Genomic DNA, 26,877 nt, shown 5'->3' with positions numbered 1-26,877 from the left:
AATTAAGAGTCATTGTGGACAGCTCAATGTACAGCAGTAGTTATAAAGTCCTGACAGGATCAACTACTGAAGTTAGAAAGTAAAAGGATACCACATCTCAACCTAGCTGAGCACTCCTCCGTTTCAGAATGGTTTCCTATTGTATTGCAGCAAAAATACCACTGAGTTTGTAAGGTTTCATGCAGCTGCGCTCTTTAGTAGCGGATACAAATATCAACTGACATATGCACAGGCATTTTTAATAAGACAATCAGATGCCAAATACTGGGTTTGGTTGAAATATTTAGAGCAAAAAGAGAAGTCATCTCTGAAACAAAAAGGGTTAGAAGAACGGCACTGGCAATGGCAGGGGGCTAAGGCTCAACACACGAAGGACAGATAAAATGACTGCGTCTAATATGTAAGTACAGAACACACCGACATGAGAGCAGCATACAAATACAAGAAAAACCCCTCAAACCAAACCTACATGCATCTTGCCTCCTCATTTAAACATCCTCCTACTTAAAAAAAGGGGGCAAAACATTCACTTTTTACTCAGGAAAATAGCACCTTCTTCAAACTGCCTTCTATAGGAAGTTACAACGATGACTAAGCTTAAAAGGAGAAGCTATAAACATGGAGAGGATAAAGGGGGTAACAGCATCATAAATGAAGCAGGAATTTCATGCCAACTTTGCACCTCCCTGTATTTTGGTCAATATGAGGAAATTCAAAGAACACCTTCCAACTCTGAATGTTCTAAGATCTGTAAAACCCCCTAGTTTAAATACAACAAAAACTCGGGGCTATGAAATGGCAAAGCGTTCAGGTGGCACACTGTCGGTTCTATCCTTACATTCTGGGCCACATCCACCAGTTTGCAATTAAGATCAGATACTTCGTTAAGGAAAGAGGTATTTCATAAAGAATTCTTCTAAGCAAATAAAACCAGCATGCTGTAACTGCACAGCCTGCTACTTTCAGTATGCAGGTAAGAGGAGAGTTTCACTCTGCCAGTCAGAACCTGCATGACATTTCACTGCTAAGTGAATAGAGCTGTTACACAGGCTGCAGGATTAGAGTCCCGACACAATTATTCAGAGGCAAACTGTGGAATGTTCACTACATCAAACATTACATTTGAGACTGCATCTGAAAATTCAGTCAGCCCCATTTTCCTTCTTGAAAGACCAAGCAAGTTGGAAAAATAAAGAGGCCATTAAGACAACATTGCAGCTGAAAACTCAGATTCCTAACAGGAGTTTTGTATCAGTGACAAGCTTCCTTCATTATAAACAAGCACTGTGAAAGGCAAAAACTTCACTGCTTAATGTAAATTCCAAATTGTTCAGACTTCAAATTAATGGATAATCACAAACACATGAAATGGAACATCCCATAAAAATGCCCATAATTTGCTCAATTCTCACCTGTTTTCATCTAATGCTGCTTTATAATAGATGAATGGCATCCTGGCCTGCATCAGGAATAGTGTGGCTAGCAGGAGCAGCAAAGTCATTGTGCCCCTGCACTCAGCACTGGTTAGGTCATACCTTGAGTCCTGTGTCCAGTTCTGGGCCCCTCAATATAAGAAGGGCATTGACACACTTGAATGTGTCCAGAGAAGGGCAATGAGGCTGGGGAGAGGCCTTGAACACAGCCCTGTGAGGAGAGGCTGAGGGAGCAGAGATTGTTTAGCCTGGAGAAGAGGAGGCTCAGGGGAGACTTTCTTGCTGTCTGCAACTACCTGAAGGGAGGTTGTAGCCAGGTTGGGCTTGGTCTCTTCTCCCAGGCAACCAGCACAAGAACAAGAGCACACAGTCTCCAGCTGCACCAGGGGAAGTTTAGGCTCAAGGTGAAAACTTTTCACACAGAGAGTTGTTAGCCATTGGAATGTGCTGCTCAGGGAGGTGGTGGAGTCACCGTCCCTGGAGGTGTTCAAAAAGGGACTGGACGTGGCACTTGAAGCCATGGTTTAATAGTGATGAGGTGTTGGGTGACAGGTTGGACCTGATGATCTTTGAGGTCTTTTCCAACCTTATTGATTCTATGATCACAGTCCTGCTATCTATCCCACACTGATGGCCAGTGCAATGATTCTCCTTTCCATCCAATGTCTCCCAACCACAACCTCATCATTACTCGTGTGGATTATACAGCACTGAGTATCAGTGTGGACTGAGCCTTGAGCATTCACATTTCAACACTTCAAATAATTACTACCATAACTAAAAAGAAAGAGAAAAAAAAGTTTCCAAGCAGGAAACCACGTCTTTCTCTATTTCAGACAGATGCCACCATGTAACATCTATATCATGCTACATGCTGTATCTTCTCAGTGGCACTGAAGAGTCTGCAACTTCTGAAACGGCTTCCCAGCACAAAGCGAAATCAACTTTATAGTCCTAAAGCTAATGATATATCTAAGGCTTTAACTGTAAAGTGCCACTTTTCCATACATAAAGAAGATCCATGGGAATCTTTAATAATAAATTAGAAATATTTTAACACTACACCAAGCTGTGTGGTGCAGCAGACAGGCTGGAGGGAAGGGAGGCCATCCAGAGGGACCTGGACAGGCTGGAGAGGTGGGCACAAGCCAACCTCAGGAGGTTCAATAAGAGCAAGTGCAGGGTCCTGCAGCTGGGTCGAGGCAATCCCAGGCACAAATCCAGGCTGGGCAGTGACTGGATGGAAAGCAGCCCTGAGGAGAGAGACTTGGGGGTGCTGGGGGAGGAGAAGCTCACCAGGAGCTCTCAATGTGCACTTGCAGCCCGCAAAGCCAATCAGATCCTGGGCTGCATCAGCAGAAGTGTGGCCAGCAGGTCGAGGGAGGTGATTCTCCCCCTCTGCTCAGTCCTGGTGAGACCCCACCTGGAGTACTGCCTCCAGTTCTGGAGCCCCTATTGCAAGAGGGATGTGGAGGTGCTGGAAGGTGTCCAGAGAAGGGCCACAAGGATGATCAGAGGGCTGGAGCACCTCTCCTATGAGGACAGACTGAAGGAGTTGGGGCTGTTGAGTCTGGAGAACAGAAGGCTCCCAGGTGACCTCATTGTGGCCTTCCAAGTATCTGAAGGGGGCCTACAGGAAGGCCAGGGAGGGACTTGTCAGGATCTCAGGTAGTGATGGACTAGGGGGAATGGAAGCTGGAGGTGGGGAGATTGAGGCTGGAGGTGAGGAGGAAGTTCTTCCCCATGAGAGTGGTGAAGCCCTGGAATGGGTTGTCCAGGGAGGTGGTTGGGGCACCATCCCTGGAGGTGTTTAAGCCCAGGCTGGCTGAGGCTCTGTCCAGCCTGATGTAGTGTGGGGTGTCCCTGCCCATGGCAGGGGGGTTGGAACTAGCTGATCCTTGTGGTCCTTTCCAACCCTGACTGATACTATGATACAGTAACTAACTCAATGATGCATCTTATTCTTTAAGTGGAGTAACTTTTCCAGGGTGAGAGACAACTTGTTAACGATATTAATTGTGTTACTATTTGAAGCAGAATACATCACAGTGTTACTTCATGGCAAAACCTAGCATGTAGACAAACTTAAGAGGAGTATACCTACTGGGCACTAATCAAACTGAAACAAATGAGAAATGGTTTCATTGACATAATACTCAATGGAATTCTGTACTTTTATTATTACTACTCCTACATTTTGGTGTCAAGCACGCTGAATATTTTTCTTCAATATAAATATGGTCTCTTCCAACCTGGTCTATTCTATTCTATTCTATTCTTTAAGCCATGACCAAGAGAAACACTCACTTTTCTGCTAGAAAAGCCTAATCCAGTCCTAAGCAAAAATTAATCCTGCTTCTGCAGCAGTCCTCTTCTCCCAGGCAACCACCAACAGAACAAGAGGACACAGTCTCAAGCTGCATCAGGGGAGGTTTAGGCTGCATGTTAGGAAGAAGTTCATCACAGAAAGAGAGATTGGCCATTGGAATGTGCTGCCCAGGGAGGTGGTAGAGTCACCATCACTGGAGGTGCTCAGGAAGAGACTGGATGGGCTGCTTGGTGCCATGGTTTAGTTGATTAGATGGTGTTGGATGATAGGTTGGACTCGATGATCTCAAAGGTCTTTTCCAACCTGGTAATTCTATTCTATTCTTCTATTCTATTCTTCCATTCCATTCCATTCTTCTATTCCATTCTATTCTATTCTATTCTTCTATTCTATTCTATTCTACTCTACTCTTATTCTATTCTACTCTACTCTTATTCTATTCTACTCTACTCTTATTCTATTCTACTCTACTCTACTCTATTCTACTCTATTCTACTCTACTCTATTCTACTCTATTCTACTCTACTCTACTCTACTCTATTCTACTCTACTCTATTCTACTCTATTCTACTCTACTCTACTCTACTCTACTCTACTCTTATTCTATTCTACTCTATTCCATTCCCTTCCATTCCATGCTATGAAGAAACTAGAAGATGAACAAAAGCAAAGTCCACAAAAAACTTAAGGAAATACATTCTCCTTCAGAGGTCCAAGGCATCACTAGTAAGCATATCAACGTCTGTGCATGCATACATGCACACCACACACAGGCTAAACACTGCATCACTTAAGAAAATCCTCCCTGTGAAGTGATAAACACTCTGCCATTTACAGCAGCAAGCAGAATTTGACTTCAAAAAGTCCTCCAGAAGTTCAGATACAAACTGATTATAACACAGTAGGCTAAACTGAATACCTGCTATGGAACAGCTTAGAAAGAGGAGTATGTTACTTTCCTATGTGAAGCACTTTCACCTGAAGAGGTTTTGTTGCTGATCATAGTGTTAAGGTTTCCCTGTCACAATGCTAAATGAAATAGTGCTATCTGAAGGACTTCCACAGGTTTCCTATCTAAAAATAATGCTAAAAATAGTAAACCACGTCGTTAACCAACTTAAAAATAGCCAAGTGCTGGTTGCACCTTCATGCAATGTCAGTGTAGCACTCTTCAACTGATAAAAAGAAGCCTGTTTGACAGGAAACTAGAAATCATTCCAAGTTTACTTTAACAACTCCATCACCAAATTAACTTGAGCTATCCCTCACATGTAACACAGGATACTTTGCCCTTAGTACCAACGAGCAACTGCTAATTATGTTTTCACAGGTATAAAATCATGGCTGGCTTTCTGTATGTGAATTAGTTAAAATGTCAAGCCCTAGGATCTCCAAAGAAAGCACACAGCATTCCATGTCTTGTATGACAAAGCTCTCCTATTCAAAGAAGCTGTTTCACCAGACTAAGGAACCATCTCTGCAGACTGGCGTGGGCAGATCCAAGCTCACCAGGCCTTCACATCAAGTTTGTTGGATACACCTCATCTCCAATGGATCATCGCATCAGCATGCTGTCAGACTCGAGCAAGCATGCTGAGAAGCAAAGCATTATCTCAGGGTATTAAGCTGGGCATAACCACATAGAGCCACACTTTCACAGATCTTCAAAGACACGCAGTTCGTCGGTCGAGTCTGTCCACTCCTGTCTGCACAGAGGCACTGTGCAACAGAGCGAGATCCCCTAGTGGCTGCTAACCCACTATCACAGTATCATAGTCAGGGTTGGAAGGGACCACAAGGATCAGCTAGCCCCAACCCTCCTGCCATGGGCAGGGACACCCCACACTAGATCAGGCTGGCCAGAGCCTCATCCAGCCTGGGCTTAAACACCTGAATCTGTTAAACATGGGCTTAAACACCTGAATCTGTTAAACATGGGCTTAAACACCTGAATCTGTTAAACATGGGCTTAAACACCTGAATCTGTTCTTCAAACGGTTTTGCAGAAGGTCGAAAAGAAATCAGTAAGTGGAGTGAGAATCCCGCTGAGAAGTCAAAGGTGAGGACCTAAGCAGATCACCTTTAATACTAACCCAGCAAGCCCAAACTACAAGGCCTTGAAGAGGTGGGGGTTAGCTGTGGCGCTACCTAAAGAAATGGTGCTGAATGAATTTATACCAAGGAAATTAGTAGTTCCTCTAAGCGCAGAGAGCAGAAGCTATTTTACTGCCAGAAACTGGGAGAAGAGCCCCGTTTAAGTGGAAAGAACAAAAACAAAGCAAAACAAAAAACCCCAAAATAATAAAAACAAAAGAAAAAATCCAGACCCCATGAACGGGGAAGATCCAAGGATCTGGGAGGCAGGCTCCAGCACGGTCACGAGTGATGGAGGTGCACCCTGAACAGACAGCTGGATGACTGGGCACCGCCAGGCAACAGATCCGCGGCCCCGCAGGCCCCGCCCCCCTCCCGGGCGGCCCTGGGCGAGCCCTCCGCCTCGCTCCTGGCCGAGCCCTCCGCCTCGCGCCTCGCCGGGCTGCAGCGCGGGCCAGAGCGCGGCCCTTTACCACGCCGCAGCTCTGCAGGCCAAGCGCCCCCAGCCCCGCCGCTCCGCGTCCCTCAGCCTAGAGTATTGGGGGGGGGAGGGGGGGGGGAAGAGGCGAAGGCTCCCGCCCCACCCTCTCCGCCCTCTCCTCCCAACCCGGCCCCCTCCTTTCCCCCGCCCTCCGCACCCCCGGCCGAACCGCCGCACTCACCTGCTCCTTCCGCTGCCGCGCCGCTCCCCGCCGCCTCCTCCGCCGCCGCCCGGGGCGGAGAGGGTGGGAGGGGGCGAGGGGGGAGTCCGTCCTCCCGGGCCTGAGCGCGGAGCGACACGGAGAGGAAGCCGAGGAGCGCCACCCGCTCCCGCAGCCCGACGGCGCCCGCCGCTCCCAGCCTGCTCCCGCGCGCCAGGGCCGCTGGGTAACCTCCGCCGCCACCGCCACGCGCCCTTCCCGGCGACCCTCGCGCCGCCCGCGCCGCCGCTTGTGATGACGTCAATCGAGGAGGGTAGGGGCGGCGGGTCGGGCGGAAGCGGCAGCGCCGCCATGTTGGAGCAGGGCGGGGAAGGCGGGCCCGTCGCCTTGCGGTGCCGCGCCGTCCGGGGGCGGGCTCCCAGGCTGCTGAGTTCGCATTCCTCGGTAGCGCTGGGAGTGCCCGAGACGTCTGCCCTGAGACCGCGAGGGTTTGCCAGCTCAATATCTGCGCCTGAGCCGATCGGGATTGTAGGGATCGTACACAGCGTGGCACAGGCGTGAAAAAGAATCACGGAATGCTTTAGGCCGGGGAGGCACCTTGAAAGATCCCCTGGTCCAGGCTCTCTGTCCCTATCCCAAGAGCTGGGTCGTTTACCCGGTGTGCAACAGCGATATACACACACAGCTGAGGGGGTTGTTTTATTGCGGTCCTGCAATAGGAGGGGAGGGGAGGGGAGGGGAGGGGAGGGGAGGGGAGGGGAGGGAAGGGAAGGGAAGGGAAGGGAAGGGAAGGGAAGGGAAGGGAAGGGAAGGGAAGGGAAGGGAATTTAGAATAGAATAGAATTAACCAGGTTGAAAAAGACCTTCGAGATCATCGAGTCCAACCTATCACCCAACACCATCTGATCAACCAAACCATGGCACCAAGCACCCCATCCAGGCTCTTCCTAAACACCTTCAGGGATGGTGACTCCACCACCTCCCTGGGCAGCACATTCCAATGGCCAATCACTCTTTCAGTGAAGAACTTCGTCCTAGCCTCCAGCCTAAACTTCCCCTGGCACAGCTTGAGACTGTGTCCTCTTGTTCTGGTGCTGGTTGCCTGGGAGAAGAGACCAACCCCCACCTGGCTACAACCTCCCTTCAGGGAGTTGTAGACAGCAAGAAGGTCTCCCCTGAGTCTCCTCTTCTCCAGGCTAAGCAACCACAGCTCCCTCAGCCTCTCCTCACAGGGCTGTGCTCCAGACCCCTCCCCAGCTTTGTTGCCCTTCTCTGGACACCTTCCAGCAACTCAACCTCCTTCCTAAACTGAGGGGCCCAGAACTGGACACAGTCCTCAAGCTGTGGCCTAACCAGTGCTGAGACCAGGGGCAGTTAATCTCTTTTTCTTTCGGCTCTACATAAAGAATTTCAATAAAGCAGCAAGCTTCTTTATTATTATTTGAACCAAGTGCAGTCATGCTAGAATAAATTTTACTGAACATCACGACTTTTGAAGAATGTGCTGAGCTATCACTTTGACAGCAGAAAGTGCTTCTAAGCAAGTTGGTTTAATTTCTTGAGGAGGAAGCAAAAATCCGTACGTTCCTGTGTCCCGAAGCTCAATGGTAAACGAGTATTTAATGCCAAGATCGTAAGCCCAGTCATCTGAACCTCCAGGAGCTAAATCTGTGTGAGGAAGGAAAAAAACAACACAGATAAATTACCCAAAGCCAGAACTGAAGTTTTCTGCTCAAAATATGAACATGAGCCAACAGTGTGCCCAGGTGGCCAGGAGGGCCAATGGCATCCTGGCCTGCATTAGGAATAGTATGGCCAGCAGGAGCAGGGAAGTCATTGTGCCCCTGGACTCTGCTTTGGTTAGGCCGCACCTTGAGTCCTGTGTCCAGTTCTGGGCCCCTCAGTTTAAGAAGGACATTGAGACACTTGAATGGTTCCAGAGAAGGGCAACAAGGCTGGGGAGAGGCCTTCAATACAGCCCTGTGAGGAGAGGCTGAGGGAGCTGGGGTTTCTTAGCCTGGAGAAGAGGAGGCTCAGGGGTGACCTCATTGCCCTCTACAACTACCTGAAAGGTGGTTGTAGTCAGGAAGGGGTTGGCCTCTTCTCCCAGGCAACCAGCACCAGAACAAGAGGACACAGTCTCAAGCTGCGCCAGGGGAGGTTTAGACTCGAGGTGAGGAGGAAGTTCTTCACCGAGCGAGTCGTTCGGCATTGGAACGGGTTGCCCAGGGAGGTGGTTGAGTCATGGACCCTGGAGGTGTTCAAGGGGAGATTGGACGTGGCACTTGGTGCCATGGTCTAGGCATGGGGTCTGTGTTGATAGGTTGGACTCGATGATCCTCGAGGTCCTTTCCAACCTAAGCGATACTGTGATACTGTGATACTGTGAAAGCTGTCTCCTGATGGTAGCAAGGCTGTGTTGTCATGGCTGTTGATGTAGGAAAAGTCGTACTTACAAATTGTCTGGGCGCCAGCACCAGGTCTGTAAATTTTCTTTGTTGTCCTCTTTATAGCTATAGCTGCTTTCTTTGCCAGAGTTTCCTGCAATTAAACAAAGCATTGTTAACTTTGGAATGGAATGGAATGGAATGGAATGGAATGGAATGGAATGGAATGGAATGGAATGGAATGGAATGGAATGGAATGGAATGGAAATAGAAATAGATAGAAATAGAAATAGATAGAAATAGAAATAGAAATGAAATAGAAATAGAAATAGAAATAGAAATAGAAATAGAAATAGAAATAGAAATAGAAATAGAAATAGAAATAGAATAGAAGTAGGAATAAAATAGAAGTAGGAATAGAATAGAATAGAGAAATAGAAATAGAAATAGGAATAGGAATAGGAAAAAATAGAATAGAATAGAATAGAATAGAATAGAATAGAATAGAATAGAATAGAATAGAATAGAATAGATGACCAGGTTGGAAGAGACCTTTAAGGTCATCACATCCAACCCATCAACCAATCAATCCTATAAGGCAAATCCCAAGGCCTGTAAGCTTACTTTCTTGCCACCTCTACATGATTTGTGCTCCTTTCTTACTGCAAGTCAAAGAATTCATTACCTCAGCACTTAGAGCTTAGCAAAACCAAAAGTGCACTTTCTTCCCCCAACAAGGTAGTGATGTTGCTGCTTCCATCCCTGCCCTGCCTGCTCTGATGTCTTCTCTCTGCTTCCTGAGCTACACAGTTAGGATGTTAGGAAGATGTTCTTCACAGAAAGAGAGATTGGCCATTGGAATGTGCTGCCCAGGGCGGTGGTGGAATCACCATCACTGGAAGTGTTTAAGAACAGACTGGATGGGGCACTTAGTGCCATGGTTTAGTTGATTAGATGGTGTTGGGTGATAGGTTGGGCTTGATGATCTCAAAGGTCTCTTCCAACCTGGTCTATTCTATTCTATTCTATTCTATTCTATTCTATTCTATTCTATTCTATTCTATTCTATTCTATTCTATTCTATTCCATTCCATTCCATTCCATTCCATTCCATTCCATTCCATTCCATTCCATTCCATTCCACACACTGCTAGACAAGCCCAGACTTCAAGTTCTCAAGAACATCAAGACAAATCCCATTCTTGATCTGCAGAGCGCTAGACTGCTCTGTGACTCTCTCATCACAAGCCTAAGCAAGGTAAATGTGAAAGTTGAGGAGATGGGAAGACTTACCAGCTCATCATGGTCTTTGCTTTTGTCCATAGTGTAAGAATAAGGAAACAACACCATCTGGGAGTAAGAGTGCATGGTTATGTAGGCTTTAATGATGTCTTTGTGGTCTCTGATAAAGCGAGCCACTGCTTTCACTTCAGGCTCAGATTCTGGGTAGGGTCCACAATATATCTGGTGACATGCATTGGGAGATGCTCCTTCCCCTGTAAAAAGAAAGCACAGAGTGTTACTCTTCAACTTCTTCCCTTCTGTATTCCTCTTCCCTTCTGTATTTCTCTTCCCCTAGTGGAAGAGCAGAGTATGATGCTAGTACACAAGAAATTGTGGACCCTACCATGGTATGGAAAGAACTCTCCTGTACATTGTAGAAATCAGTGCTGGAATGTCTTCAGAGAAGGGAAACAAGGCTGGGTGGAGGCCTTGAGCACAGCCCTGTGAGGAGAGGCTGAGGGAGCTGGGGTTGTGTAGCCTGGAGAAGAGGAGGCTTAGGGGATACCTTATTGCCATCTATAGCTACCTGAATGGAGGTTGTAGGCAGGTGGGGTTTAGTCTCTTCTCCCAGGCAACCAGCACCAGAACAAGAGGACAGAGTCTCAAGCTGCCCCAGGGGAAGTTTAGGCTCCAGGTGAGGAACTGGCCCTCCAGCCAGTTCCTAACCCAGCACAGAGTGCTGCTGTCCAAGCCACAGGCTGACAGCTTGGCCGGGAGTTTGAACAACAGTCCAAAGAAAAAGACAATGAAGAATATGTTGGCTGGCAAGCTTGGGTGAACGTTCTGTTTGCTTTCCTAATTTCTTTGTCATACTGAGAACAGCCATCTAAGAGAGCAATACAGACAATGTGCAGAAAAAATTAAGTCTCAATTACAGTCAAATGTAGTTTCACAGAGCAGATTCGAAATCAGTAGATTTTTCTTAGTGGAGTAATTTTGCTTTTTATTGTTGAAAAGCATAAAGTGTCAGTGCATTTAGTATATTCTGCCCCTCATAAAAACCCTGAAGACCTTGTTCATAATGTTGTTATCTGAGCAGCTGAAGAGGAAGAACAGATAAACATGACACTACATTGCTAATTAAATGCATAGATCTCCCTCTCTGGAGATATTTAAGACCTGCCTGGATGCATTCCAGGGAAGTCATTCTGCCCCTGGACTCAGCACTGCTTAGGCTATACCCTGAGTCCTGTGTCCGGTTCTAGGCCTCTCAGTTTAGGAAAGATGTTGAGATGCTGGAAGGTGTCCAGAGAAGGGCAACAAAGCTGGGGAGGGGTTTGGAGCACAGCCCTGTGAGGAGAGGCTGAGGGAGCTGGGGTTGCTTAGCCTGGAGAAGAGGAGGCTCAGGGGAGACCTTCTTGCTCTCTACAACTACCTGAAAGGAAGTTGTAGCCAGGTGGGGGTTGGTCTCTTCTCCCAGGCAACCAGCACCAGAACAAGAGGACACAGTCTCAAGCTGTGCCAGGGGAGGTTTGTAGGATGACGGAGATTGGGAATCAATACGGCTGACCAATGTGATCGAGTATTGTTCCTTTATTGTTCCAGTGTTGCAGGCCGATGGTGCAGGCCTGAGGTGCAGGCCTATGGAGCAGGCCTGTAGTGCAAGTATAGCACTGTAAAGTGTAGAAGAAACAGGAGACAGGAAAGGCAGAAGAAGAAGTGCATAGCAAGGCAACTGCTACAACTTACATAAACTCGGAGAGCCTCGTTGGCATAGCTCCATTGGTTCCCTATGAGTGACCACACATTGCACTATTACAGATTATTGGTCCAACTACTAATGACACAACGAGGTTGTTGATGCAGGTGCATGTCCTGTTGTCCCAAGATAACTGTCCATGTTTATAGCTACCAGTGTCTTGTTTTAGTTACATGCTGCAGGCACAGCGCTGTTTTGCTCCACTGCTAGCTAACTCTGCATTTATGGCCTACCACCATGTCAGGCTCTAGGCCTGCACTGCCAGATTGCTCACACTGCTCGTCGCTGGCATTGCCACAGAGGTTTAGGCTGGATGTTAGGAAGAAGTTCTTCCCAGCAAGAGAGATTGGCCATTGGAATGTGCTGCCCAGGGAGGTGGTGGAGTCACCATCACTGGAAGTGTTTAAGAAGAGACTGGATGAAGCACTTGGTACCATGATTGAGTTGATTAGATGGTGTTGGGTGATAGGTTGGACTCAATGATCTCAGAGGTCTTTTCCAACCTGGTTAACTCTATTCTATTCTTTTCTATTCTATTCTATTCTATTCTATTCTATTCTATTCTATTCTATTCTATTCTATTCTATTCTATTCTATTCTATTCTATTCTGTTCTACTGTGTTCCATTCCATTCCATTCCATTCCATTCCATTCCATTCCATTCCATTCCATTCCATTCCGTTCTATTCTGTTCTATTCCATTCTCTAACAGGTATTCAGCTGCATTTGTCTTCATACCAGATTTGTGAAATGGGAAGTGAAAATGTTTCCAAAATGAAGAATTGTAGAGGCAGGGGTACAACAGGGTGAGAATGATGTCCTACCACACCAGTGTGCATCAAAGTTCCTGTTCATGTCCGTGCCGATGCATTTGCTGTTCCCGTGGGACGAGCGGCTCTTTCTCCACAGGCGGTTCTGTGGAAGGAAACAGAAGTAGTTAGGGACATGCTGAGTCACTTGGATCCCCAGAAGTTCATGGGACCGTATGGGATCCATCCTAGGGTGCTGAGAGAGCTGTCAGATGAGCTGCCAAGCCACTCTCCATCATTTTCCAGCAGTCCTGCCTCACTGGAGAGGTCCCAGAGGACTGGAAGCTGGCCAACGTGATGCCCATCCACAAGAAGGGCCGGTTGGATGAGCCAGGGAATTCCAGGTCTGTCAGCCTGACCTCAGTGCCAGGCAAGGTCATGGAACAGGTCATCCTGAGTGCAATCACACAGCACTTACAGCATGGCCAAGGGATCAGGCCTAGCCAGTATGGATTTAGGAAGGGCAGGTCCTGCCTGACCAACCTGATCTCCTTCTATGATCAGGTGACTGCCTGGTGGATGTGGGGCAGGCTGTGGATGTAGTCTGCCTGGACTTCAGCAAGGCCTTGGACACCGTCCCCCACAGCAAACTCCTGGCCAAGCTGTCAGCCCCTGGCTTGGAAAGCAGCACTCTGAGCTGGGTTAGGAACTGGCTGGAGGCTGAGCCCAGAGAGTGGTGGTGATTGGTGCCACAGCCAGCTGACAGCCAGGCACTAGTGGTGTGCCCCAGGGATCAGTGCTGGGCCCCATCCTCTTTAACATCTTTATTGATAATCTGGATGAGGGGATAGGTCCATCATCAGTAAATTTGCAGATGAAACCATGCTGGGGGCAGGATTGGATCTGTTAGAGGATAGGAGAGCTCTGCAGAGGGACCTTGACAGGCTGAACAGATGGGCAGAGTCCAACATGATGTAATTTAACCAGTCTAAGTGCCAGGTGCTGCACTTTGGCCACAGCAACCCCATGCAGTGCTACGAGCTGGGGTCAGAGTGGCTGGAGAGCAGCCAGGCAGAAAGGGACCTGTGGGTACGGGTTGATACTAGGCTGAAGATGAGCCATCAGTGTGCCCAGTTGGCTAAGTAGGCCAATGGCATCCTGGCATGAATGAGAAATAGTGCAGCCAGCAGCAGCAAGGAGGTCGTTCTGCCCCTGGACTCAGCACTGGTTAGGCCACACCTTGAGTCCTGTGTCCAGTTCTGGGCCCCCCAGGTTTGGAAAGATGTTGAGTTGCTGGAAGGTGTCCAGAGAAGGGCAACAAAGCTGGGGAGGGATTTGGAGCACAGCCCTGTGAGGAGAGGCTGAGGGAGCTGGGGTTGCTTAGCCTGGAAAAGAGGAGGCTCAGGGGAGACCTTGCTCTCTACAACTCCCTGAAGGGAGGTTGTAGCCAGGTGGGGGTTGGCCTCTTCTCCAAGGCAAGCAGCAGCAGAACAAGAGGACACAGTCTCAAGCTGTTCTAGGGGGAGTTTCGGCTGGAGGTGAGGAGAAAGTTCTTCCCAGCAAGAGAGATTGGCCATTGGAATGTGCTGCCCAGGGAGGTGGTGGAGTCACCGTCCCTGGAGGTGTTTGAGACTGTAATGCCCTAAGCATGCACTCTGACAGTTCCCATATATTGCTCAGCCTGTCCACAAAGAGCTCTACCTACAGAGGGATGGCTCCAGGTGTACTCGTAGCCGTCCACATTGATCACAGGCATGACGTAGAAGTCAAAGCGCTCCAGAAGCGCCGTCATGGTCCGATCTCTCTCACGCACATGGATTGCCTGTGAAGCACAGGGGAGAGTTATTAAACACTGTGGTGGCTTGATGTTTCCTCCCCCCACCCCAGCATTAACTTTTTAGCCAGACTAACTCAGTTAGAAGCAAATGAAGCTGTATTTGCAAGCAAAAACTACACTCTACAAGGCAATGAATATGTACAAAATGGAGAGGGTTTACAATGTTGTACAGATAGTTACAATTAGCAAACAACACAAATTCCAACCCCCCTCCCCCCCCCCGGTCAAACAAAAGACCAGGGAAGCTGCTCCACTGCCCCTCCTCACCCCAAACCTCCCAGACAGACCTGTACCAAGAGAGAGAGAGGAGTTGAGGGAAAGCAGTGAGGGGAAGGGAAGGGAAGGGAAGGGAAGGGAAGGGAAGGGAAGGGAAGGGAAGGGAAGGGAAGGGAAGGGAAGGGAAGGGAAGGGAAGGGAAGGGAAGGGAAGGGAAGGGAAGGGAAGGGAAGGGAAGGGAAGGGAAGGGAAGGGAAGGGAAGGGAAGGGAAGGGAAGGGAAGGGAAGGGAAGGGAAGGGAAGGCAGGGCAAGGCAAGGCAAAGCAAGGCAAGGCAAGGCAAGGCAAGGGAAGGCAACGCAAGGGAAGGCAACGCAAAGCAAGGGAAGGCAAGGCAAGGCAAGGCAAGGCAAGGCAAGGCAAGGCAAGGCAAGGCAAGGCAAGGCTGCTCCCCAGACACTCTGACCCCAGCCTGTAGCGCTGCCTGGGGTTGTTGTGGTCAATGTGTAGAACCTGGCACTTAGATGTGTTAAATCTCATGCCCTTGGGCTCTGTTAGACTTCTTAAATGCCATCATGTTGGACTCTGCCCATCTGTCCAGCCTGTCAAGGTCCCTCTGCAGAGCTCTCCAAGCCTCTAACAGATCAACACCTGCCTCCAGCTTGATGTCATCTGCAAACTTACTGATGATGGACTCAATGCCCTCATCCAGATCATCAATAAAGATGTTAAAGAGCACAGGGCCCAGTACTGATCCCTGGGGCATACCACTAGTGCCTGGCTGCCAGCTGGCTGTGGCACCATTCACCACCACTCTCTGGGCTCGGCCCTTCAGCCAGTTCCATCAATAGACTCTGTCCTAAATCACACCTTGATTTATGTATTCATGTATTTATTTATGCCTTACTTAAACCACCTTTTTTTTCCATTTTAAATCCTTACTAGATTTCCCTCAGGCCATGGATTTCCCTAACTAAATGGGAAATGCCAATCTTTCTGCAATCTTAATGGCAAAAAGAAATGCCAAAGGATAGACCCATTATAAAACATGCCCAGGATTTGCTAGAGAGAGCCAGGGACTTCTCTCTGTGTGTGCAAATGTGTATTAATGTCAGGCTCTGAAATGTTACTTCATGAAGTGATATGGAAATAAAACTTGAATTTAAAGCACATAAATTAGATCCAGGAGAAGGAGAACCTCAATGCTCAGCTTGTTAGCTCTGAAAAATGCTGCAGGGACATGTCACTGGCAAAGTGACAGCACAGCTGGTACTTATTTGAAGCAGCATGGAAAGGGGAAATGCATTTCTCTTCAAGGGAATCCTGAAGGCTGGGGTTATCAGTGGGTCACAAGATCCATTCAGCTGTATCTGTCCCAAACTGATGCAGTCTCCTTGAATCATTCAGGGTTGGAAGGGACCACAAGGATCATCTAGTTCCAATCCCCCTGCCATGGGCAGGGACACCCCACACTACATCAGCCTGGCCAGAGCCTCATCCAGCCTGGGTATAAACACCTCCAGGGACAGGGCCCCAACCACCTCCCTGGACAACCCATTCCAGGGCTTCACCACTCTCATGGGGAAGAACTTCCTCCTCACCTCCAGCCTGAGTCTTCCCACCTCCAGCTTCATTCCATTCCCCCTAGTCCTAGCACTCCCTGAGATCCTGAGCAGTCCCTCCCCAGCCTTCCTGTAGGCCCCCTTCAGATACTGGAAGGCCACAATTAGGTCACTTTGCCTTCCCCATCACTGACCATTCATAACTAATCTTCTCTGCTGCTCATGCTTTGAAGTTTCTTTCATACTTTGGGCTCTTTTGTTTTAAATCCAGAGGACTTTCTCTCACCACACACTCCTCCCCCTACTGACACACACATACATGCACACACACTCGCTGCTACGTATGCAGCTTAGACACAATTCTCCTGTGTTGGTGTTTTGGAGGCAAATGGACTAAGACTTTATGGAACTTAGAGTGCAGCTGAGTAGAGCAGGTAAATGGCATCAAGAATTTTTGCTTTGCTTTGCAAATGGCAGTCAGGTGTGATTGTCTACTCACGTGGCCTATGAACCACAGGCAAAAAGCAGGAGAAATCCATTCTCTGGCATGGATGCCACAGTCAATCCATATGGCACTTTTGGGATATCCCTGGCTTTTAGAAAGCTGACAAAAGAGAGATTGTATTAAAATGTCACTGTTGTAAAGTATAACACATAAAAGTGAAAGTGAAAAGGGTAACTAAGATGGCAGTAAAAGCATTTGTCATGTAGAGAGTGCTTAGACTGGTCCTGGGCTGGGATATTGCTGTCCATAACGTCCACATAAAGTCAGCCACACAGAGGCTGCTTGCAGCAAGCTTCTAACATAGACACCACGACTACAGCAAGATCTGAGGTACAGTATGGTATAGTATCAGTCAGGGTTGGATGGGACCACAAGGATCATCTAGTTCCAACCCCCCTGCCATGGGCAGGGACACCCCACACTACATCAGCCTGGCCACAGCCTCAGCCAGCCTGGGCTTAAACACCTCCAGGGATGGCATCCCAACCACCTCCCTGGACAATCCATTCCAGGGCTTCACCACTCTCATGGGGAAGAACTTCCTCCTCACCTCCAGCCTCAATCTCCCCACCTCCAGCTTCATTCCTTTCCCCCTAGTCCTATCACTACCTGAGATCCTGAGCAGTCCCTCCCCAGCCTTCTTTTTGGCCCCCTTCAGGTACTGGAAGGCCACAATGAGGTCACCTGGGAGCCTTCTCTTCTGCAGACTGAACAGCCCCAACTCCTTCAGTCTGTCCTCATAGGAGAGGTGCTCCAGCCCTCTGCTCATCCTCGTGGCCCTTCTCTGCACACCTTCCAGCACCTCCAGATCCCTCTTGGAATAGGGGCTCCAGAACTGGAGGCAGTACTCCAGGTGGGGTCTCAGCTGAGCTGAGTAGAGGGGGAGAATCACCTCCCTTGCCCTGCTGGCCACACTTCTCTTGCTGCAGCCCAGGATCTGACAGCACACCAGTTCTTTAGGGCAACAAACTAGGCTGGTTTCATAGTCACCACTTCAGTATTTCATGCCTTTGGATGATGGCCTGCATGTGATAACTTCTTTATGGCCCAATAAGGAACCTAATGTGGTCTAATGCCTTTGCAAAGGAAATGGACCTTGCTAGAAGGACTTAGGAAGTGTGTAAACCCCATAAATACACACATAGAAGCATAGATTAAGGAAAGTGTCCTGGCAAACCCCTTTGCATGCTTGCAGTGGTCCTGGGAAAGTGTTTGCAGTAAGGCACAGCTATACCTTCAGAACATAAAGTGGTCGCTTTTCATAGGATGATCCAATATATATTTTCTGGAGGAGGTCAGAATGCACTTTCACTATCTCTTCCATCCAATAATATATCTGCAAGGATAAAGTTAGAAAATAAATAGATCTTCTCCCTACTCTTTTCAGAGCATCATAGAATCATCAACCAGGTTGGAAAAGACCTCAGATATCGTCAAGTCCAACCTATTGCCTAATACCTAACACCTCCTGACAGCTAAACCATGGCTCCAAGTGCCACATCCAAGCCTTTTTTGAACACCTCCAGGGATGGTGACTCCACCACCTCCCTGGGCAGCACATTCCAATGGCCAATCTCTCTTGCTGGGAAGAGCTTTCTCCTCACCTCCAGCCTAAACTTCTCCTTGGCACAGCTTGAGACTGTGTCTTCTTGTTCTGGTGCTGGCTGCCATTCTCAGCCCTGAGTCAAATTTTACCCCTTGAATCTTCAGAAGACTGCAACAGAAATATCTTACCTCTTTCATGGAGTGGTAGTTTTCATAATATGATGAAGATCTCCGTGGGTTGACTGTGTCATTGACAGTCTGTTTTTCAATGAGTGCTTGAACATCTCCCAGTGAGACTCTGAAGCACAAAGAAAGAGCATGAGGGGATTTGGTCCTGGCTGGGGGCCAGATGCCCACCAAAGCTGCTCTATCACTCCCCTTCTTAGATGGACAAGGCAGAGGGAAAATATAACCAAAGGCCCATGAGTCAGTATAGAAGCAATTTAATAGGATGCAAAAGCAAAGGCCACTCACAGAATCAAGACTAAACAAATATATCATGGAATCAATAAGGTTGGAAAAGACCTCAGAGATCATCAAGTCCAACCTAGCACCCAACACCTCAGGACTAACTAATGCATGGCTTCAACTGCCATGTCCAATCCTCTTCCTGACCTCCAGGGACAGTGACTCCACCACCTCCCTGGGCAGCACATTCTAATGGCCAATCTCTCTTGCTGGGAAGAACTTTCTCCTCACCTCCAGCCTAAACCTCCCCTGGCACAGCTTGAGACTCTTCTTGATCTGTTGGTGGTTGCCTGGGAAAAGAGACCAACCTCCACCTGTCTAGAACCTCCCTTCAGGTAGTTGTAGAGAGCAAGAAGGTCTCCCCTGAGCCTCCTCTTCTCCAGGCTAAGCAACCCCAGCTCCCTCAGCCTCTCCTCACAGGGCTGTGCTCCAAACCCCTCCCCAGCTTTGTTGCCCTTCTCTGGACACGTTCAAGTGTCTCAATGTCCTTCTTAAATTGAAGATATATTGATATCCTTCTTAAATTGAAGATATTATTCTCTGCTTCCCATCAGCAGATGATGTTCAGTTCGTTCCTGGGAAGCAGGGCTCCAACAGGCATAGCAGTTGGTCCAGTGGACAGACACCATCAACCAATGTTGCCCACACTTCCTTCTTTCCATTAGCTTTTATATCTGAGCTGTTGTCATACAATATGGAATACCCCTTCTGTCACTTTGGGTCAGCTGGCCCAGCCATGTGCCTTCCCAAGGTCTTGCCTATCCTTGAGCCTAGCATTGTGGGGAAAAAGTTGGAAAAGCAGAGCCTGGGTGCTTGGCTCAGCAGTAGCCAAAACTCTGCTGAGTTATCAACACTCATCTGCATCACTTGCAAACACAGCACTACAAAAGATGTTCTGGGGAGAATGAACTCCACAGCATCACAGTATCCACTAAGGTTTGAAGAGACCTCAAAGATCATCGAGTCCAACCTGTCACCACAGACCTCATGACTAGACCATGGCACCAAGTGCCACGTCCAATCCCCTCTTGAACACCTCCAGGGATGGTGACTCCACCACCTCCCTGGGCAGCACATTCCAATGACGAATGACTCTCTAAGTGAAGAACTTTCTCCTCACCTTGAGCCTAAACTTCCTCTGGTGCAGCTTGAGACTGTGTCCTCTTGTTCTGGTGCTGCTTGCCTGGGAGAAGAGACCAACCCCCATCTGGCTACAACCTCCTTTAAGGTAGTTGTAGAGAGCAAGAAGGTCTCCCCTGAGCCTCCTCTTCTCCAGGCTAAGCAACCCCAGCTCCCTCAGCCTCTCCTCACAGGGCTGTGCTCAAGGCCCCTCCCCAGCTTTGTTGCCCTTCTCTGGACATGTTCAAGAGGATCAATGTCCTTCTTAAACTGAGGGACCCAGAACTGGACACAGTGCTCAAGGTGTGGCCTAACCAATGCAGAGTCCAGGGGCACAATGACTTCCCTGCCCTTGCTTAGCCAAACCAAATACAGAGCACAGCCTCCTGTTAAATACATGACAACTTTACAGAAGCAATCATGATGACAAAGGGAAAAAATACATACCTGTACTGAATGGTCAAGTTCCTTAGCTGAGCTTTTATGCTGTTTGTGCTGGATGCCTTGACATAGAAATGCACTTCTCCATCCTTCTTGATGTTTTCAACCACAACAGGTTGCCAGAGAATGACCTGCAAAGTTTCCAGAAACTATTTTAGTTCCTTTGAGTGCAGAAAGAAAAACACATTCTTACCAACATTGAATAAATACACTGAAAATAATCCAAACATCTGTTTTCAGCTTAAGATACCACTCAAAACAAACAGTGTAGCATTCCCTGTGTAGCCATAAGGTCTCCCCTGAGTCTCCTCTTCTCCAGGCTAAGCAATCCCAGCTCCCTCAGCCTCTCCTCACAGGGCTTGTGTTTCAAGCCCCTCACCAACTTTGTTGCCCTTCTCTGGACACATTCAAGTGTCTCAATGTCCTTCTTAAACTGGGGGGCCCAGAACTGGACACAGGACTCAAGGTGTGGCCTAACCAGTGCTGAGTCCAGGGGCACAATGCCCTCCCTGCTCCTGCTGCCCACACTGTTCCTGATGCAGGACAGGATGCCATTGGCCTTCTTGGCCACCTGGGCACACTGATGGCTCATGTTCAGTCTACTATCAACCAGTACCCCAAGGTCCCTTTCTGCCTGGCTGCTCTCCAGCCACTCTGACCCCAGCCTGTGGCACTGCATGGGGTTGTTGTGACCAAAGTGCAGCACCCGGCACTTGGACTTCTTAAATACCATCCTGTTTGACCCATCTGTTCAGCCTGGCAAGGTCCCTCTGCAGAGCTCTCCTACCCTCTAACAGATCAACTCCTGTCCCCAGCCTGGTGCCATCTGCAAACTTATTGAGGATGGACTCATCCAGATCATCAATAAAGATATTAAAGAGCATGGGGCCCAGTGCTGATCCCTGGGGTACACCTCCAGTGCCTGGCTGCCAGCTGGCTGTGGCACCATTCACCACCACTCTCTGGGCTCAGCCTCCAGCCAGTTCCTAACCCAGCTCAGAGTGCTGCTTTCCAAGCCAGGGGCTGACAGCTTGGCCAGGAGTTTGCTGTGGGGGACAGTGTCCAAGGCCTTGCTAAAGTCCAGGCAGACTACATCCACAGCCTGCCCCACATCCAGCAGGCAGTCACCTGATCATAGAAGGAGATCAGGTTGGTGAAGCAGGACCTGCCCTTCCTAAATCCATGCTGGCTGAGCCTGATCCCTTGGCCATCCTGCAGGTGTGCTCTGATTGCCCCCAAGATGATCTGCTCCATAATCTTGCCTGACACTGAGGTCAGGCTGACAGACCTGGAGTTTGCAGGTTCCTCCATCCAGCCCTTGTGGATGGGCAATGCATTGAGGTGGTTATTGTATTACATGTGTTCAGGTCTGCTGAGAGTTATTTCCCCTGAGGATATTTTGAGAATTAATGAAGATCAGACTGGCCTTTGTAGTTATTGTATTCACTGATGGCTTTGATCAGGGAGAAAATACAAATGCCAGAAGGGGTTTGAATATAGGTCAAGGCAAAGTAGCAATACAGATATTAGAGAGGGGAGGAGACAAGGAAATGAGATTCTTCTGGGCAAAGTTAAGGCTTTTAGAATAATAAATCCAGAAGCCTATATATCAATAAAACACTGGAAATTTAGAACAAATAATATAAGAAAATAGAGAGGGGATAGGAATGGAATGGAATGGAATGGAATGGAATGGAATGGAATGGAATGGAATGGAATGGAATGGAATAGAAGAAGAGAATGGAATGGAATGGAATGGAATGGAATGGAATGGAATGGAATGGAATGGAATGGAATAGAACAGAAGAAGAGAATGGAATGGAATGGAATGGAATGGAATGGAATGGAATGGAATGGAATGGAAGAAGAGAATGGAATGGAATGGAATGGAATGGAATAGAACAGAAGGAGAGAATGGAATGGAATGGAATGGAATGGAATGGAATGGAAATGGAATGGAATGGAATGGAATGGAATGGAATGGAAGAAGAGAATGGAATGGAATGGAATGGAATGAAATGGAATGGAATGGAATGGAATGGAATGGAAGAAGAGAATGGAATGGAATGGAATGGAATGGAATGGAATGGATGGAATGGAATGGAATGGAATGGAATTAGAACAGGAGAAGAGAATGGAATGGAATGGAATGGAATGGAATGGAATGGAATGGGAACACTGTTCTTGATGCAGGCCAGGATGCCATTGGCCTTCTTGGCCACCTGGGCACACTGCTGGCTCATCTTTAGGAGGCTGTCAATGAGCAACCCCAGGTCCCTTTCTGCCTGGCAGCTCTCCTGACCTCAGCCTGTAGCTCTGCATGGGGTTGCCATCTAAATCAGAAGGTAGCAGAATATTGAAACCCCAAGCATTTTCTGGATTGCTGTTTTAGGAAAAATGGATGAAACTGGGACAAATGTTTCTCCATGAAGGCGAGGGTGTGGGTGGTGGTGAAACAGCATTACAGCCCTTCAGTGAAAAATTTGGGCCAGAGATACAGAGGGATCTTTTTACCTCAGTGGTGTTCAGTAAGTCCTGAAGGGCTTCAACTTGTTGTCTGTTTGTGGGAGAGCCCACAGAACTTCATCCCTGAAAAACAAAGATATTTAGGGTAAGAACAGGTACTTGGAACTAATCTAGATCACACAAAAGTAGAGAAGAGGCTCAGCCTTTCTCATCTTTTTCCATCTGAGGGAGCTGGGGGGTGCTTAGCTTGGAGAAGAGGAGACTCAGAGGTGACCATATTGCTCTCTACAACTACCTGAAGGTGTCCAGAGAAGGGCTACAAAGCTGGGGAGGGGGTCTGGAGCACAGCCCTGTGAGGAGAGGCTGAGGGAGCTGGGGTTGCTTAGCCTGGAGAAGAGGAGGCTCAGGGGTGACCTTATTGCACTCTACAACTAAGGGAGGTTGTAGCCAGGCAGAAGTTGGTCTCTTCTCCCAGGCAGCCAGTACCAGAACAAGAGGACACAGTCTCAAGCTGCACCAGGGGAGGTTTAGGCTGGATGTTAGGAAGAAGCTCTACACAGAGAGAGTGATTGCCCATTGGAATGGGCTGCCTGGGGAGGTGGTGGAGTCGCCATCACTGGAGGTGTTCAGGAGGAGACTTGATAGGGTGCTTGGTTGCATGGTTTAGTTGACTAGGTGGTGTTGGATGATAGGTTGGACTCTGTGATCCTGAAGATCTCTTCCAACCTGGTCTGGTCTGGTCTGGTCTATTCTATTCTATTCTATTCTATTCTATTCTATTCTATTCTATTCTATTCTATTCTATTCTACCCCACCCTACCCTACCCTACCCTACCCTACCCTACCCTACCCTACCCTATCCTACCCTATCCTATCCTATCCTATCCTATCCTATCCTATCCTACCCTATCCTATCCTATCCTATCCTATCCTATCCTATCCTATCCTATCCTACCCTATCCTATCCTATCCTATCCTATCCTATCCTATCCTATCCTATCCTATCCATCTTCCCTGGCTTGGCTTTCAGGAACTCTAGAAACTCAAGAGTGAAGATGCTGAACCCCATTCCAGCTTCTGCTGAAACCACAAGGAAAGAGGTGGTTCAGGGCTTTGTGGCAGTATCTACTGCTGGACTCTGAGATTGCCCCTGTGAGCTGGCACTGGGACAGCAGAACCCAGCCCCAGATAATTCAGAGTGCAGCAGCACCACTGAAAAAATAGCCTAGAGCAGCAGGAGAGCTCTCCTGTTGCTCCAGAATTTCTCAGTCTCAGTCACTGCTCAGCTGAGACATGAGCCCTCTCAGTCTGGCAAAAATCCAAACAGGATGTTCTGGTGATGTGCAGTGGCTTCAACCATCATAATTCCTTCTCCAGTACAATCTTTCTGATCACATTTCTGTCCCTCTGCCACATATAGTTTCAGGTGCTCTGTACCACTGTTCTCCTGCTCTTTGTCCAGTAACTTATAGAATGATAGCATCATAGAATCAATAAGGTTGGAAAAGACCTCAGAGATCATCAAGTCCAACCTGCCACCCAACACCTCAGGACTAACTAAACCATGGCTCCAAGTGCCACGTCCAGTCCCTTTTTGAACACTTCCAGTGATGGTGACTCCACCACCTCCCTGGGCAGCACATCCCAATGGCCAATCTCTCTTGCTGGGAAGAACTTTCTCCTCACCCCCAGCTTAAACTTCCCCTGGTGCATCTTGAGACTGTGACCTCTTGTTCTGGTGCTGGTTGCCAGGGAACACTAATGCTCCAGCACTAATGTTCAAATATAAGTGACAAGTCACGTATATCACCTTTAACATCTCATTATTTTAGCTATTTAACCACCTGGGCTGGGAAGATTTGTGCTTTCCAGTGGGAAATGGTCGAGGGAGGTGATCCTCCCCCTCTACTCAGCTCTGGGGAGACCCCACCTGGAGTCCTGCCTCCAGTTCTGGAGCCCCTATTCCTAGAGGGATCTGGAGGGGCTGGAATGTGTCCAGAGAAGGGCCAGGAGGATGAGCAGAGGGCTGGAGCACCTCTCCTGTGAGGACAGACTGAAGGAGTTGGGGCTGTTCAGTCTGGAGAAGGCTCCCAGGTGACCTCATTGTGGCCTTCCAGTATCTGAAGGGGGCCAAAAAGAAGGCTGGGGAGGGACTGCTCAGGCTCTCAGGTAGTGCTAGGACTAGGGGGGAATGGAATGAAGCTGGAGGTGGGGAGATTGAGGCTGGAGGTGAGGAGGAATTTCTTCCCCATGAGAGTGGTGAAGCCCTGGAATGGGTTGTCCAGGGAGGTGGTTGGGGCCCTGTCCCTGGAGGTGTTTAAGTCCAGGCTGGCTGAGGCTGTGGCCAGGCTGATGTAGTGTGGGGTGTCCCTGCCCATGGCAGGGGGGTTGGAACTAGATGATCCTTGTGCTCCCTTCCAACCCTGACTGATACTATGAGACTATGAAATGCCCTGGTCTTCTGTAGGGGTCAGATATTCAGTGTTTTATTTAAACATTAAATAAATGAAACTTCAGGTAGTACAGAGCAATATTCCTGCACGGAATTAACCTGAAAAGGTGTTTAGCTGTCCCCCCTACTGTCAGCCTCACACCTCCACAGCAATCCACAACAATACAGGGTCGCAATGCAAATGGAAGTGAAAGATCCTTTTTTGTGAGACATGAACCCCATGGTGTTCATCTGTCACAGGTCAGCCACTGCTGTGTGGTGCAGAGCTGCAGAAGGGCTGTGAGACATAGAATCATAGAATCAATTGGTTGGAAATTACTTCAGAGATCATCAAGTCCAACCTAGCACCTAACACCTCGGGACTAACTAAACCATGGCTTCAAGTGCCATGTCCAATCCCCTCTTGAACACCTCCAGTGATGGTGACTCCACCACCTCCCTGGGCAGCACATTCCAATGGCCAATCTCTCTTTCTGGGAAGAACTTTCTCCTCACCCCCAGCCTAAACTTCCCCTAGTGCATCTTGAGACTGTGTCCTCATGTTCTGGTGCTGGTTGCCTGGGAGAAGAGACCAACCCCCACCGGGCTACAATCTCCCTTCAATAGGGTATATAAGGTCTCCCCTGAGCCTCCTCATCTCCAGACTAAACAACCCCAGCTCCCTCAGCCTCTCCTTATAACTCACTGTTATTTGTGTAGGTGCCTGAGTCCTGGCAGCAGGCTGGGTTTTAATGGTGATGCCTGTAAGTTGTTCAGCTTGTTTAATACCCTCACACGAGGGCCTTAGCCTTTTACTTCCTACCTATTGCAACATCTCAGGTTTTCCAACCAGCTGTGCATGTGGAAAATAAAAGCACTTAGCCTGTCTTCATTTGTGACATATGTCCTCATGCTTCAAGGCAGCGTTTGGTTGGAGGGCATTCCCGAAGCTTATCGATGGGCAACCATAAAAGCTGCTTCTGAAACTGTCTACAAATACCAAATGGTTATTCAAAAATGACTGATGACTGGGGAAAAAGACACCAAAAACCCAATCATAAAAGCTCCTTTAGAAGGAAAACAGATTGTTAGCACTCTCTGAAATGGTTTCTCTGTCTCCCCCCCCCAGAAGTAATTCATTCGAGTTCTTGTTTGAAAGCAAATTATTTTCCCCCATTAAGTTTCTGAACGCCCTTCGTCGGCACTCGACAGCACTGAATGAACAGAAGTGATTTGCACTTAGACCCAACAAGAAGAGTCTTAATATGATTAAAACCATAGGATTTATGGAAGCAAAGAAGACTGGGAATCATTTTCATTTCTCCCACCGTCTACACGTTAAATTCAACCGCACATCCAATTACCAGAGCGGTGTATAAACGTCAACCTCTGCCAAACGTTTCCTTAGGCAAGCTGGAGTTACTGCCTCTGTACTTTGCCTGTCCCACTCACACCACTCACAAGCCCAGGAGCACCAGCAGCTCTTTACCTTGGAAGAGCGAAGACATGCTTCTCCTGAATCCAGATAAACAGGGCCAAAAAGAGCAGGCAAAACTTCATCTTCGCGGAGTGCGCTCGCAAAGCCAAAGGTTCAGGACCCACATTATTGATTTCCAAAAGCTTATTGAAGGAGTGGTTAAATTTTAATACTGTCTCTCACCTCAACCCCAAG

General features: G+C 48.3%; 2 protein-coding genes across 2 annotated transcripts in view; both read right to left on the bottom strand.

Moving 5' to 3' along the window:
• The window catches only part of ZC3H13 (zinc finger CCCH-type containing 13), a 69,675-nt gene extending 62,965 nt beyond the window's left edge, over positions 1 to 6,710 (bottom strand). The window contains exon 1 of the mRNA XM_068165250.1: positions 6,519 to 6,710. The gene's annotated coding sequence lies outside the window, so the exon portion shown is untranslated. The remainder of the gene's footprint in view (positions 1 to 6,518) is intronic.
• A 1,195-nt stretch (positions 6,711 to 7,905) lies between these two features.
• CPB2 (carboxypeptidase B2) lies at positions 7,906 to 26,780 on the bottom strand. The gene is given in 12 exon segments (XM_068165262.1): positions 7,906 to 8,165; positions 8,954 to 9,038; positions 10,178 to 10,380; positions 12,692 to 12,782; positions 14,322 to 14,438; positions 16,730 to 16,834; positions 17,970 to 18,071; positions 18,470 to 18,578; positions 20,315 to 20,439; positions 22,823 to 22,863; positions 22,866 to 22,897; positions 26,695 to 26,780. Coding segments are annotated over 12 exon segments (1,266 nt in total). The 5' UTR covers positions 26,766 to 26,780; the 3' UTR covers positions 7,906 to 7,980.
• Between the last annotated feature and the right edge of the window lie 97 nt (positions 26,781 to 26,877).

Source organism: Melanerpes formicivorus, unplaced genomic scaffold (genome assembly GCF_026170545.1).
Source record: "Melanerpes formicivorus ecotype bairdi unplaced genomic scaffold, bMelFor1.0.p_v2 SCAF_87, whole genome shotgun sequence".
In the NCBI taxonomy this organism is placed as follows: domain Eukaryota; kingdom Metazoa; phylum Chordata; class Aves; order Piciformes; family Picidae; genus Melanerpes; species Melanerpes formicivorus.
Note: the sequence above shows the minus strand (reverse complement) of the source record. Positions and strands in the feature narration are given on the sequence as shown.